General features: G+C 42.7%; 1 protein-coding gene across 1 annotated transcript in view; it reads left to right on the top strand.

Annotated features, from left to right (window-relative positions):
* Nucleotides 1–13501, top strand: part of PAPPA2 (pappalysin 2) — a 266326-nt gene that overhangs the window by 105705 nt on the left and 147120 nt on the right. Inside the window, exons 4-5 of the mRNA XM_057730056.1 lie at nucleotides 10042–10335; nucleotides 12237–12429. Of these exons, the coding sequence (XP_057586039.1) occupies nucleotides 10042–10335; nucleotides 12237–12429 (487 nt within the window). The remainder of the gene's footprint in view (nucleotides 1–10041; nucleotides 10336–12236; nucleotides 12430–13501) is intronic.

The following is a 13501-nucleotide window of genomic DNA, read 5'->3' as shown; positions in this document are numbered from 1 at the left end:
GGGTCTGGAGCGCAGGCTCAGTAGTTGTAGCACACAGGCTTAGTTGCTCTGTGCCTGTGGGATCTTCCTGGACCAGGGATCGAACCCGTGTCCCCTACATTACCAGGCAGATTCTTAACCACTGTGCCACCAGGGCAGTCCCTAAATCTACTGTTCTAAATGTATCCTCAGCAACATAACAATTTGATAATCACCATCGTTCATTTAAAAAATTCATGTTCATGCACTTTAACACTGAGAAATTAGCCATTGCTCCTTTTTCCTCTTTGATTTTGTGTTTCCATTTCATTGCTCCTATAGAACTTTATACTATGTAACATATGCATCTACTTTTTTCAAAGTCTTTCGTTAGTCACCTATTTCTCTGCTAAAAACATATTTTGAATAAAAACGTAAACACTTTGTGATTTTTTTAATTAAAATTTTTATTTTGAGGTAATTGTATATTCACATGTAGTTGTAAGAAATAGTACAAAGAGATTCCACATACCCTTACCCATTTTCCCCCAGTGCTAGCATCTTGCAAAACTGTAATACAATATCACAAACAGGATATTAACATTGATATTGATCATGTTATATAGTGTTAAAAATTTCTTCTTAATTGAGTTAGCTTTTGAAATGATTCCTTGTCCAAAATTGATCAAAACGATATTTTAAAATTTTGATTAATGACTAGTAAACAAATTGAAAACTGCATGTTTAATAAGCTGACAGTGGGTTCTCTCTCCCAGATTAGTTCTTGTGTCAGTGGATGAAGAGTAATTACTGCTATAATAAGACAAGATTAAGCATCAGTTATATTGCATTTTTTTTTCTTTTATAGCTCCTAAGTGCTAAGAAACTTTGTTCACATAAATAAGTAGATGGGGAAAAAAGAGTTCTGTTTAATTGAGTCGATGGTGGTGCCAAGGTAGAAAATATAGAAAAAAGAGAGGCAAAGGGGGAGGCTGTTTGGTTTCGGAGGTGTTGAGTTTGGGGTCTCTACAAATTAGACCATTAAAGGGACTTCCACAAAAGCAGAAGGAGGAGCAGGAATGTACCAGACACTGAAGGAGAATGGGGTTTAAGAAAGTCCCTTGTGGCCCACAAATATGACTGCTTCAGAAAGATGAAGTAAGTACAAGGTCATCTTGGCCAGGATAGAGAAGACAGTTGGTCACTCTCTGGCATAGAAGTTAGACACTTCAGAGTATTCTGGGTCAATCATCTTCGTAATTATTCTAGGGAATGTCTGTACTGCCAAGGAACATTTAAAGATCCTGATCAGATCATAAGCAACATGTCCCAGTGCAGGGGACCTGAGAACCATGTGGGAGGGAATTTGAACCTGGCTCACATTGGAACTTTAGACATGTAGGATCTTCAAAGGAGTCCAGATAATGTGACCCTTGTAGGAAAAAAAGTCTTTGAGTGATAGAGTGGGTTATGGCTTCTGAAAGATAGGAAGAAACATATCTTGAGCAAGTCACCTTATATATAAAATGCGAATAACAAGCATGAAGAAGAGCACCTGGCACATAGTAGGCCTTCAATAAATATTAGCACCACTAGTAGTAGTAGTAGCAGCAGCAAAAGAAGTTTCAAATACCATGTGTCTGTGGCTGCCACAGATATGGCAGGCATCTGGTAGAAGGCAAAGTAATACCTGCATGATGGGGTAAGGAAAGGTGAAAGCAGCAGACCTGAGCTCAGAGGTGAGATGTCTTTTTCTCACCTAGAACTTTTGTAAGGCATTGCCCCCTCTCCCCCTACCCAGGACAAAGAGGGACTTCCTCCTAACGAAACAGGTGACCCTGAGATTCGGGTGTCACATCAGTGGTGACACATGCGTACACAATGTGGGTGAGAAATAGCCATTGATTTGGCAAGTGGGAAGTCTTTGGTAATTTCAGCCCGATGTTTCTGTGAAGTGTGGGTGGGAGGGGTAGAAGAGTCTGTAGGAGGTAAGGGGGAACGTTGTGGTGTAACAAATCACTGAATGGTTGGGCTAGAGCAAAGCGAATTTGTTCCTCTCCACTCCGTCACCTCTTCACTATGCCAAAGTGGAGCGATTGTTCCCTGAGATAAGGAATAAACCAGACATGTAACCTGGAACACAGCATGTCCCCGTGAGGACTTATGGAATCATTAGTAAGACAGGCTACAGGACATGAACAAGATGAGGACTGTTCTTGGGAATGTTACTGGCTGTTACTGTCAATTATTTAATTGTCAGAACATGACATTTAGTAAATGGGGTTATTTTAGGTGCCTTGGGGTTTTGAACACAGTGAGCACTCTTGGACCTTGAAACCTTTGGAAAAAATTATCCTCGGGTATGAACTACATGCCCTGAAATTGGGGTGCCCCAAAGATAGGTTTATGCATTTGTAAGTAGGTGGAGTAAATAATCACCTTTTAATGTGATCCCTTGAAAGATCTCTCTTAAAACATGTCCTAGTAATCATTGAATCTTTGGTGCCCAGAACAGTACCTGACATTGAATAGATGCTCAATAAATGCTGAATAGGTAAATCAATTATAGAAAATATCTTTCCTGTTCATACTCTGTAACGCCTAAAATTCTTGCATGAGGTTGTGTGTGTGTGTGTTTAAAGCACGCCCTCACCCAGAAGCAAGGAAAGGATTACATCATAAGTATCCAAAGCCTCAGTAATAACATCTTCAGTTTTCATTAATCAAATTACTTTTCTCCCATAGTATGGGAGTGGTTAGAAAGCCTGGAGTGCTTGACAGTTGAGGGTAAGATTGGCTGAAAGAGTATAAAAGGAGACAAAAAAATGACATCAGCCTTCGCAAAATCTTTACCCTCTACACATTCTTCTCTTGGTTCAGTCTTGCCCAGAGCAAGGACGTCTTTCTAATGAGACCACAGGCTATAAAACTAAGAAAGCAGTACAGGATTTGGAGATGAATGACTCCTGGACTGCTCCTGTTAAAATTTTGCTTCATTTTTGAAGTGCTTGTGACTTTTTTTTTAACCTTTTCCATTTCTTTCTCTCCCTTTGTCTGTCAGCCCACCTCTGCCACTTTCTTCCCTTGCCCTGCCCCAAAGTGCTCCTTCCTCGGAAACCCCACACACTTTGATAGCTTTGTCCCTTCCTTGCAGAGGGTGTGTTGGGGGAGTGCGTTTCAGCCAGTAACTGGAAGTAATTGTGGAGGCACCTGTAGACCAGCTCTCAACCTCCTTGTTTTATGGGCATATAACATTCAGCCCTAAAAGTTTTACAGAACTGTTTTAAAGTCATTTCAACTCATGTCCTTTGCTCAAGCTGCCTGAGTGTTTTGGGTTTTTTTTTTTTAAATAGGAGTGACGTGGAGAGAATCATTCCCTTTGCCACGTGCCACTCTGGCAGTCTTGTGCAAAAGCTGGGAAAAGCCAGTTGGAACTTGGGAATACCGCATCACTTTGGGAGCTTGGCTGTCTGCTCCTGAGCTTTCATCTTTTAATCAGCAACTTCTCTCTCTTTTCTTCCCCTGTACCATCCTCTAGACCACACAACAACCCTGTCTTACTATTTTAGTTCGTCTCTTATAATCAAGGCTGAAAGTTCTTCTAAGAAGGCATTTGTGCTCCCAGCCAGTCCATTAAGCAACAGCTGTGCCACACGTGGCCACCAGTTGCTAAATCCAGGGAGCCTTATTCATATTATGTTCTATGCACAAGTCAGTGGTACTGGCATGTGTTGAGTTCAAGTTCCAGTACCACATTCAGGTATGCGAGAAATGTAACTCTCATTTATTCTTCTATAATTGGACTTCTTTTCTATTTTGAGTGCCTATGTTGCTGGGTAGTAGAAATTTATTCTTAGTCAATTGAGTTTCTTTTGCCTGGAGCAGTATTCAACTTCAGAGCTGGCTTATAAATGCCAAGGTCATAGAGGGAAGGATGCACGTTGCCCTTGGTCGTCAGGTGATGCCAGTTACTCTTGTTGATGACTCTTGTTTCCATCACAGGGTCCTCCACCTTCAGGGACTCTCGGGAAGGCTCTCTATCACCCTTTCCTCTTAGCCTCAGTGGTCAGCCATTCATCTTTAGAACTAGGCTCCTTACTCAGGAATCCATCACTGGAATGAGGCCAAAAGCCCCTGTTGTCAGATCACATGCACCTAGTTTGAATCTTTATCCCTTTACTGGGGTCTCAAAAGGTGGATTACAGTCCATTTTATCTGGAGCCACTACCATCTATACATTCCCATAATTTCCTTTTTATCTCTTTTCCTCCAGCTTAGGAGAATATTTTCTAGCCTTAGATTTGGAGGTGGTGTAGGTAATGTGAGGCAGGGGTCACTTCCCTCCATTTATCCATCATGCTGGCTAAACCATGGAGTCCTCTCAGGGAATGGTATAGGCTTTGGAAACGTCACAGCCAGAAAAGGACGTCTTTCCTTGCTTTTCACTCTGTAATGTAAGTTAATGAATGAACGCGGGTAATGAATGTATGCAGGAGAGTCTGGCAGTAGGGTAAGGGGGAGGGAGGCAAGGAACCGCTTGGGTGAAATGTTAGTGCTTCCAAAATGTTGCCCCTCCATTCACACTATTACTTCAAAGTTTCCCCTGAGTAGGTATTCCTGGTCTGTCGTCAGTCCCTAGGAAGCCTTGTAGGACAGGTGTTGGGGAGGTGAATGAGAGTAGAGAGAGTCTGATAATGTCTCAGAGTGAAGACTGAAGGGCCAAGGTATGGGTGAAACATATATCGACGTGTCTTTCTACTTCCTCTTTCAATGTGGCAGGTGAGATCAGGGAATACAAAGGGAGGAATTCTATTCTCAGAAAGGAAGTCCCATCCCTCCCATTCTAGCACCACGTGTATACCTCAATTGTGTTTTAATTTTATCCTCCCAGATGAGGAAAGACAAAAATGAACAGTGGTTTTGAGTGTAGGAAATGATAATTATAGTCTCCAAAACTAGAGAAGTGGGAAGGAAAAGATTATTGACACTACAGAAAAAGGTGTCTTGTATAAGTCTGACCTACCAGCAAGGTCTATGAAGAATTAAACCTACAGTCCCAATCCCTTAAGATTTCCTTTCCCCCTACAGTCACTAATTTCAGGCTACTGCAAATAATTTTTGATCGCCAATATGTTGTCTATGAAGAGAATGGACACCTGTCTGTTTGCAACTCTGTCCAATTCATTTCTGTCTTCTGGGTGCCCATGGGTCTCAAGACCAGAATAACATGGAAACAAAGTGTGAGCTGCTTAGAGGCAAATCAGGGCTCCTCATGTGAGGGTATTTGTCTACCTGGCGGTGTCTTGCCTGGTGATGTCTTGTATCACTCTGGGAGGCCTGCTTTGTTTGTGATCAGACTCTACCTTTCATTTTCTTGTTGAATGAAGATGGTTAGGTGGGAGCCAGTGAGGGGTGGGGGCAAATGAGTGTGTGTGGCCAGCCTGCATTATGTAATTATAATAGTATTGATAAAGAGACGAATACACATTTTGAATTACTTTGTTCTGGAAAATAAGCTAAATGCTTTTTTATCTACATTACTGTCAATACCTCAGTTTTCATAACAACCCTTTGAGGTAGGAACTCTTGCTATTACCATTGAACAGATCAAGAAATAGCCTTAGCACTCTTAAGGATTGTCCCCCTAAAAAAAGATCAATACATTTCCAGTGAGAGTCCACAGCCAAAGAAGGAGCCATGGTCACTCCAAAGGCCATCATCTAGTGTGAGAGAGACTTCTGTGCAATGCTGTAAGGACCCACTTGTAACCTCTCAGAGTCTGACCCATGTTGCTGGCTATGAAAACAGAGGAAAGTGTGGGGCATAGATATCCACTTCAGAAGATAATGCTGGTTTGTTTGAACATTAATGTAAGATAGTCCTGGAATGTAGCATTTTGTACTATCTTTTCCTGATTTCCTTCAAGCTCCTCCTGGAAAAGTATTGCTCATTTCCCTGTGAGGGTAGATTGAACCCAAATGACAGAGGGCAGGAAGGAGCTGCCACTCTGGGGACTCGGTTTTTACTTATTATATATTACGTCTTGTTCCTTCTTTTGTAAAAATTGAAATATAGTGATTTACAATGTTGTGTTAGTTTCAGGTGTACAGCAAAATGATTTATATATATATATATAGTTCTTCAGATTCTTTTCCATTATAAGTTATTATAAGATACTGAATATAGTTCCCTGTGCTATACAGTAGGTCCCTATTGTTTATCTATTTTATATATAGTAGTATGTATATGTTAAGCCCATATTCCTAATTTATCCCTCCCCCACCTTTACCCTTTGGTAACTATAAGTTTGTTTTCTATGTCTGTGAGTCTACTTCTATTTTGTAAATAAGTTCATTTGTATCATTTTTTTTTAGATTCCACATATAAGTGATATCATATGATACTTGTCTTTCTCTGTCTGACTTACTTCATTTAGTAAGATAATCTCTAGGTTTATCCATGCTGCTGTAGATGGTATTATGTCATTCTTTTTCATGGCTGAGTAATATTCCATTGTGTATATGTACCACATCTTCTTTATTCACTCATCTGCTGATGGACAGTTATGTTGCTTCCATGTCTTGGCTATTGTAAATAGTGCTGCTATGAACATTGGGGTGCATGTATCTTTTCAAATTAGAGCTTTTATCTTTTCCAGATATATGCCAAGGAGAGGGATTGCAGGATCATATGGTAGCTCTACTTTTAGTTTTTTAAGGAACCTCCTTACTGTTCTCCACAGTGGCTGCACCAATTTACATTCCCACTAACAGTGTAGGAGGGTTCCCTTTTCTCCACAGCTGCTTCTTTTTTCTTCTTAGTGAAAAGTTCTCACCTTTGTCTTTTTAAATTTTGACCAACATCCCTCTTTAGATTTTGAGTTTTTATGCCTCACTCAGGGTTTGGCATGAGTGTGTGTGTGTGTGATTTTTATCAAAATGTGAAAGAACTTTAATAAACTAAACCATGAAATCAATTAATGTCTTTCTCCCCCATATGAGTGTATCAGTGTGGGTGTCTCTGAGTGACCTAATAACTTAGGTCCCCTAATAACTTAGCCAGTCTGTTTCAGGAGGAATGAAGGGGGATTGAGAGCAGCATGGGAGCCCGTGCACAGGAGAGAGGGAGGAGAGCACACACTGGCAGGAGAGGGTGAGGCTGAACAGGCCATGAGTGGATCACTTGAACGTCTGTAGCAGATCGAGAGTAGATGTCTGCGGCTGCTCCTTGCCAGACTTTTCCCTTCCCCTCAGGCTGCTGAGAGATGGGAGTCCGGGAACACAGCTTACCAAGCTGAGGTGGTGAAGGTCCATAACATGAATTTCTCCACGTGGTGTTTACAATTGCTTCACTCTGTCCTGCGTGCCAGCTCTCATAGGCACAGGACGAGAATAGGGAGGACTCTTAGCCATAAGCCCTTGTGGCCCCCTCGCTTTACAGAAGAGACCTCAGGTCAGGTGAAAAAGCAGGGCCAGTGTCACACAGCTAGTCAGGGTCAGGACCACATTTCCAAGTCCTTAAGCTCTAGTCTATAACCTTGGGGTCTAGTGGGCAGAATTGCTATGAGAGGTCCTGGGCCTTGGGCTTTTTCCTCACCGTATGTTGGTGTACACAGCACTTACTCCTGCATGAGAGTAGGCACTATTCTAATCATATAGGTGCTAAGCTCAGGGGTTTCATACAGATGATTTGGAGCTCGAAGTGTCATCTCTCTGGAATCAAAAATATAACTGTCAGTAAGTGTGTTCAAAGTCTTATGACTTTCGTTAAAATCTAAGTACTGTCTGGTTAAATCTATGTCCTCCTGCTGTGGGGATGTGTGTCAAGGGGGCTGTGGAGGAGAACTCTGGCCTGTTGTCCTGGGCATGGAGGAGATTTGCTGGCGGGGTGGAGGATATGCATGTTTATGCTTCTTCCTCTCCTTATAAATAACCAGGTTTATTGAAAGGAGACTGAATAGTTTTAAATTTGGAAAAATCTCATTTGGACTTGAGGCAGAGACTTCTAGAGGCTGATAAGAAGCCTACTATTTTCATGGCCCTGCTCATATCCACTTTGAATGCCCCTGGGCCACACTCCCAGCCTATGTCTTTGACACATGCTACTTTTTTTCTTCTTCAGATCTTTATTGGAATATAGTTGCTTTACAATGTTGTGCAGTTTCAGCTGTATAACAAAGTGAATCTGCTCTATTTATAGATATGGAACCTTATCAAAACTTATAGGCAGGTTGTAGCCTTTCAAAGTTTGATTCTGGCAAATTGGTATAGGCAATTAGGAGAGAACAGAAACATGTTCTCTTAGAAACTTCATTGATGTGATGGTCAATATTGCTGTTGGAGAACTGAGAGCATAATAGTGTATGAACTATAATGATGATTATTACTGAAACGGGATATGTAAACATGAAGGCGAAGGCATCTTGCAAAGTGGAAATATTTCATTTTACCAGGTTTATTCAAATGCTGGGCACCCTGGATGTTTCTGAAATACATCTGTTTTCAAACTACTTTTTAACTTTATGTTGACGTAATGATGATGCACAAATGACTAAAATTATACAGAATATGTTCTTATAAAAGGAAAAAAGAATAATGTTGAATTTTTAATGGAAGTATTAGAAATGATAAACAAGGGAGATGAGGTCTAGCTTTGTTTAAGATGTGAAAGTAGACAATATGTCTCAGGACAAGTCTAAACATGGCCTGGTTAATGTCAGCATCTCTGAGTAGACTAGAAGAAAATAGAACTTGGATTTAGAAACTTCCCTTTGCAGTAAGGTGGTCACTAAAAAGGCAGACTGTTCTGCCTGTTACAGAAAACAATGGATGTGGCCCCAGATACCCTCGTGACTGTATCCTGCCCACAAACCTGTGTATGTAGTTGTCTATAGAGTATTGTGTGGAGTTCAGGAATGGGACATATGGAATATGATCTGGAGAGAAAGGCAGGGCTATTCTTCTGGAGGGCCTGATATACTCAGCAGACGATTAATACAGGGAGGGCTTAGGTAGGAGGAATGAAGCAAGTCTGGGGAACTGGGATTGGATCTGGGACACAAGGGAAGGATCTGCCTGGAAACACAGCTAGAAAGTGACTGTGGACCCTAGAGGGTTGTTCCAGAGCTGTTGACATTCCCAGTTCCAGGTCCTAGAGATGAAGATGGTCCTGACCCTGACACCATTTAGGGGTGAAGAAGGAAAGTCTTCCATGCAGAGAGGAGAAAAGAAGGGATTGGGAAATAGACAGAAGTTAGGACACTCAGACATCCTTAGCCTTTTCTTCTGTAATTTACAGTGATACCACTAGGTCTTTCATCTAAGCCCAGATTAGATGCGATGAACTCTTCTCTGAAACACTTCCCTTGGTGTTCTCAGGGAAATTGATGGGGTATGAGGGTGAAGCAAATTCCTATAGTGCCCGTGACATTTAGAATTTCATGGTAGTTCAGTTGGACTTCTCTTTTGTCTCAATGGTTGTTGGCTGCTTGAGAGTAGGGGTCGTAAAATCAGAGGCGGCATATACAACTGTCATTCACTAAACTCCTTCAGTGTGCCAAATGCTTTAAAAAAGGGGTGTTATCATCTCCATTTTACAGACAACAAAACTGAGCTTCTAGAAGGTCAGATAGCTGTTCAAATCCTCAGAGGATCCCATGTGCTTTCACTTTGACCAATGGGTGTCAACCTGGGAAGTTTTAAAAACTACTGAGGCACATACGTCATCTACAAATATTTGGATTCATTTCACTGGGACTGGCATTTGAACATCTGTATTTTTTAACACCCTGAGGATCTTAATGTGCAGCCAGGGCTGAGAATCCTGGCGCTCTATCATGTTGCCTTGTCTGTATTTCTATCCTTAGCATCTGGTATAGCACTCACCCAAGACAGAGGTTAAACACATGTTTATTGATTGGTTCAGAAGGTGTTTGTGGCCAGAGGGAAGAGAAGGGACTGAATGCCACTAGAAGTTATAAAGTGTCTCCTTAGAGGCTGGAATGGAATATTAAATGTTTATCAGAAGACAGAGGGTGGCTATTCATTACATGCTTGGAAATGTGTTGCAAACCTTCCATTGCAGGTGGTGTTGTCCTCAACCCGGCCTATTATGGCATGCCTGGCCACACCAATATCATGGTCCACGAGGTGGGGCATGTCCTGGGACTTTACCATGTCTTCAAAGGGGTCAGTGAAAGAGAATCCTGCGACGACCCCTGCAGGGAAACAGTGCCGTCCATGGATACAGGAGACCTCTGTGCCGACACGGCTCCCACTCCCAAGAGTAAGCTGTGCCAGGACCCAGAGCCTACCAATGACACCTGTGGCTTCACCCGCTTCCCAGGGGCTCCGTTCAGCAACTACATGAGTTATACAGGTATCACAACAGTCCTGATGTCTCTGTTTTTTTTGCTAAGATCACATGGGAGCCTTTGGGAGCTGGGAGGGTGGAGGTATAAGAATTAGAGAGGATTATCAAGTGGTCATGCATGCCAGGGAATTGAAGTGTATTTGTCACAGCATATTCTTTTCTTTTTTTTTTTTTTCATATTTTTGAAGAACTTAAAGAAATATTGAAATATTAAAGTCTCGTTGACTAGATTCTCCTCCACTAAAAATTAAAAGAAAAACATACTTCTATCTCAGATAGTTAAAATAGGGGACAAAGCCAAAAGCCCTCTTGAGAGTCTTTTGACCTCTAGAACTTGGTTATTTTGCTTCTTTCCCACATTCTTAGGGATTTACTCAGAAGGAGAGTCCAAAAGTGATGGAGAAAGAGGTTTCCGGGTCAAGGTGGCTCTTTGTATATTTTTGAAGTTGGTCAACATGATGGCCCTGGTTAATTTAAACTCAGAGTTCCTTTATCTTTTATGTCATTTTTTAAAGTATCAGAGTCTCTTCTTCCAACACTAGCCAAGGGCTGATTCTTAGCTTGCCTACCAAAAAAATGGTGCTGTCTCATTTAAAAAATGGTGCTTTCCTGGTCCTGGGAATGACGCTATTGTCTGGTTTTTTTTTTTTTTTTTCATCTTTACCAGTCACTAAACATGTAAATGATTTTTTTTTTCTTTTTTTGCATTTTTTTTCTTTTTTTGGGGGGTACACCAGGTTCAATCATCTGTTTTTATACACATATCCCCATCTTCCCTCCCTTCCTTGACTCCCTCCCCCCTCAAGTCCCCCCCACCCTCCCCGCCCCAGTCCTCAAAGGTATTGTCTGGTTTTTTTGTCTTGGATTCTGCTTCTTCTTTGTCCTTTCACACCTTCCCTGTTTCTGTCAAAAAGTAGTACCATTCACCGTCTCCTGATAATGAACTTAAATTTATCCCTAAAATTAAGGACTGATGTGATTTGATGACTTATTCCAGTGGTGAAGGAAGGAGGTAATTTTTCTGTAAGGTCCAGGGGTTTGCTGGTGATAAGTTCTAGAACTATCCAAAAAATAAATAAATAAATAAATAAATAAGTAAATAAATAAATAAATAACAAGATGGTGACCATGCCTTTGAAGGGAAGAAAGAGTGGTGAGCTGGCCCTGTCTATGATCTATCAATATATTCCTATCTAATTCTCATCTGGGTGCATGATTCAGGTACATCAAATTCATAAGGACCAGCATCCCTGCCACCCCCAGAAAGCACACAGTGGCCCTTGCCAGGGCAGAGAGACCCCACAGTGGTGTGCAGAGGGCAGAGCTTTAGGCAGCACCTTTTAAGTGGACAGAGGAAACATCTAAGAAGTAGGGGAGAGTGTTTGACTGCTGTGCTTTCATGGAAAAAGGCCTGGAAGCTAAGATAACTCCCTTACTAACCCTATGAAAAGTGTATCTAATAGGTAATTTTGCCAGCTCCGAAAGGAAGCTGGGGATCACCCTTCCCAGTCCTGCTGCCTCCTTGACTTTTTGGCTTTCTCTGGGCATCTCCACTGAATACTCACTAACCTTGGCCAAAGTCACTGGGCATAAAGCAGGTGTCTGCAACGCCACGCATGTTCACGAATTAAAAGGCCATATGTTGAAACACTGCCATCTTGTGGTTTCCTGAATAAGCAATGTCAGCTCAGAACAACCTGTACCCCAGGGCTTGAGTCTCACTCCGGCCCAGCCCAATATCAAGGTAAACATCAGGTGCGACTTGCTTTAGAGATAAGTCAGTGCTCTTCTCTGCCTTCTCTTTCCCACTTCCAGCCTAGATACCTCCTGGCAAAATCTATCCCTACCTTGGTGGACTTTGCAGGTTAAAACCTCCATCTCTCTTGTTCCCTTTTTTGTCTCCGCAGATGATGACTGCACTGACAGCTTCACCCCTAACCAAGTGGCCCGAATGCACTGCTATTTGGACCTTGTGTACCAGCAATGGAGTCAAAGCCAAAAGCCCACCCCCATTCCCATCCCACCCATGGTCATCGGGCAGACCCGCAAGTCCCTCACTATCCACTGGCTGCCTCCAGTTAGTGGAGTCGTGTATGACAGGTGAGGGAGGCACCGGTCTCTTCCTCTGTGGCATTTCTTATGAACAAAGGGAAGAGCATGAAGTTGGGGGAGCCCCAGTTTGGAACTGGAAATGTGCGCCACTGTGCTCAGGGCTGCCTCCGCCACCCTGCTCCGTACTCGCCTCCTGAGCAGAGCTCGTGGGGCTCTGACGGAAGCCAATGGTGCATCATAGGTGCCCACTCCTTGGCGGGGGGCATCTCGGATGCTTCCTTATGTCACTTCTGGTGGGCTTCCAGAGGCTGGGAAGAGGTTGACAAATGTGTAAAGATGACCGAACAAAACTGAGATGGCATCGGCCACCTGTCCAGATCAGCTGTTCCTCCTTGGTGTAAGGGTGGAACTTGCTCCTTGCACAGTGGTATCTGGAGGAAGGGAAATGAGGTGTGCTCCTCCAGGCAGTTCTGGGGGTGGGTGGGTGGCCGGCTACTCAAGCTGTGCATCAGGGGCTTCACTGGCTCCAGTGGGCGTCTCTCACGCCTCCTCTGCGTCCTGTTGCATCCTGTGCTTACCACACTTACGGCTACTCTCTTGTGGAATTGTCACTGTCTGTTCATTTTCCTGTCTGCTGCACTACTCACCGGGCAGTTTCTTGGAGGCAGGATTATTTTCTGTATCTTTGTCTCTTGGCCTGCCACAGTGAACACTTAATTCATGTTTATTGAAGAGAATCATTATACCTAAAATTGGTTTTTATTCATCCTTCACATAGTGGTGTAATGGACACCAGCAACATTTTTGTGGAAAAGAGAGAAGGTAGGAAAAGGATGACATCTGACAATTGGTAGGAGGCTGGGGGGATGTGGTTTAACTGAGAAAGGCCAGAATCCCATCCGTGACGTGCTCTCGATTTTCAAAACCTACCACTGCGGTCTATTCGGTCCTTCTATGTGTGAGGCATTGTGCGAGGTATTTTACCTGCAATTGTCTTATTTAATCCTTGCAGACAGCCCAATCCCTGCTATATAAGTGAGAAACCCGAGGCATAGAGAAGCACATGGTGGCTAGCCCAAGACTCCGCAGATGAGTCGAATTGAGGGCATCCCCTGGAATT

This window comes from Hippopotamus amphibius, chromosome 3 (assembly GCF_030028045.1).
Source record: "Hippopotamus amphibius kiboko isolate mHipAmp2 chromosome 3, mHipAmp2.hap2, whole genome shotgun sequence".
NCBI lineage: Eukaryota > Metazoa > Chordata > Mammalia > Artiodactyla > Hippopotamidae > Hippopotamus > Hippopotamus amphibius.
Note: the sequence above shows the minus strand (reverse complement) of the source record. Positions and strands in the feature narration are given on the sequence as shown.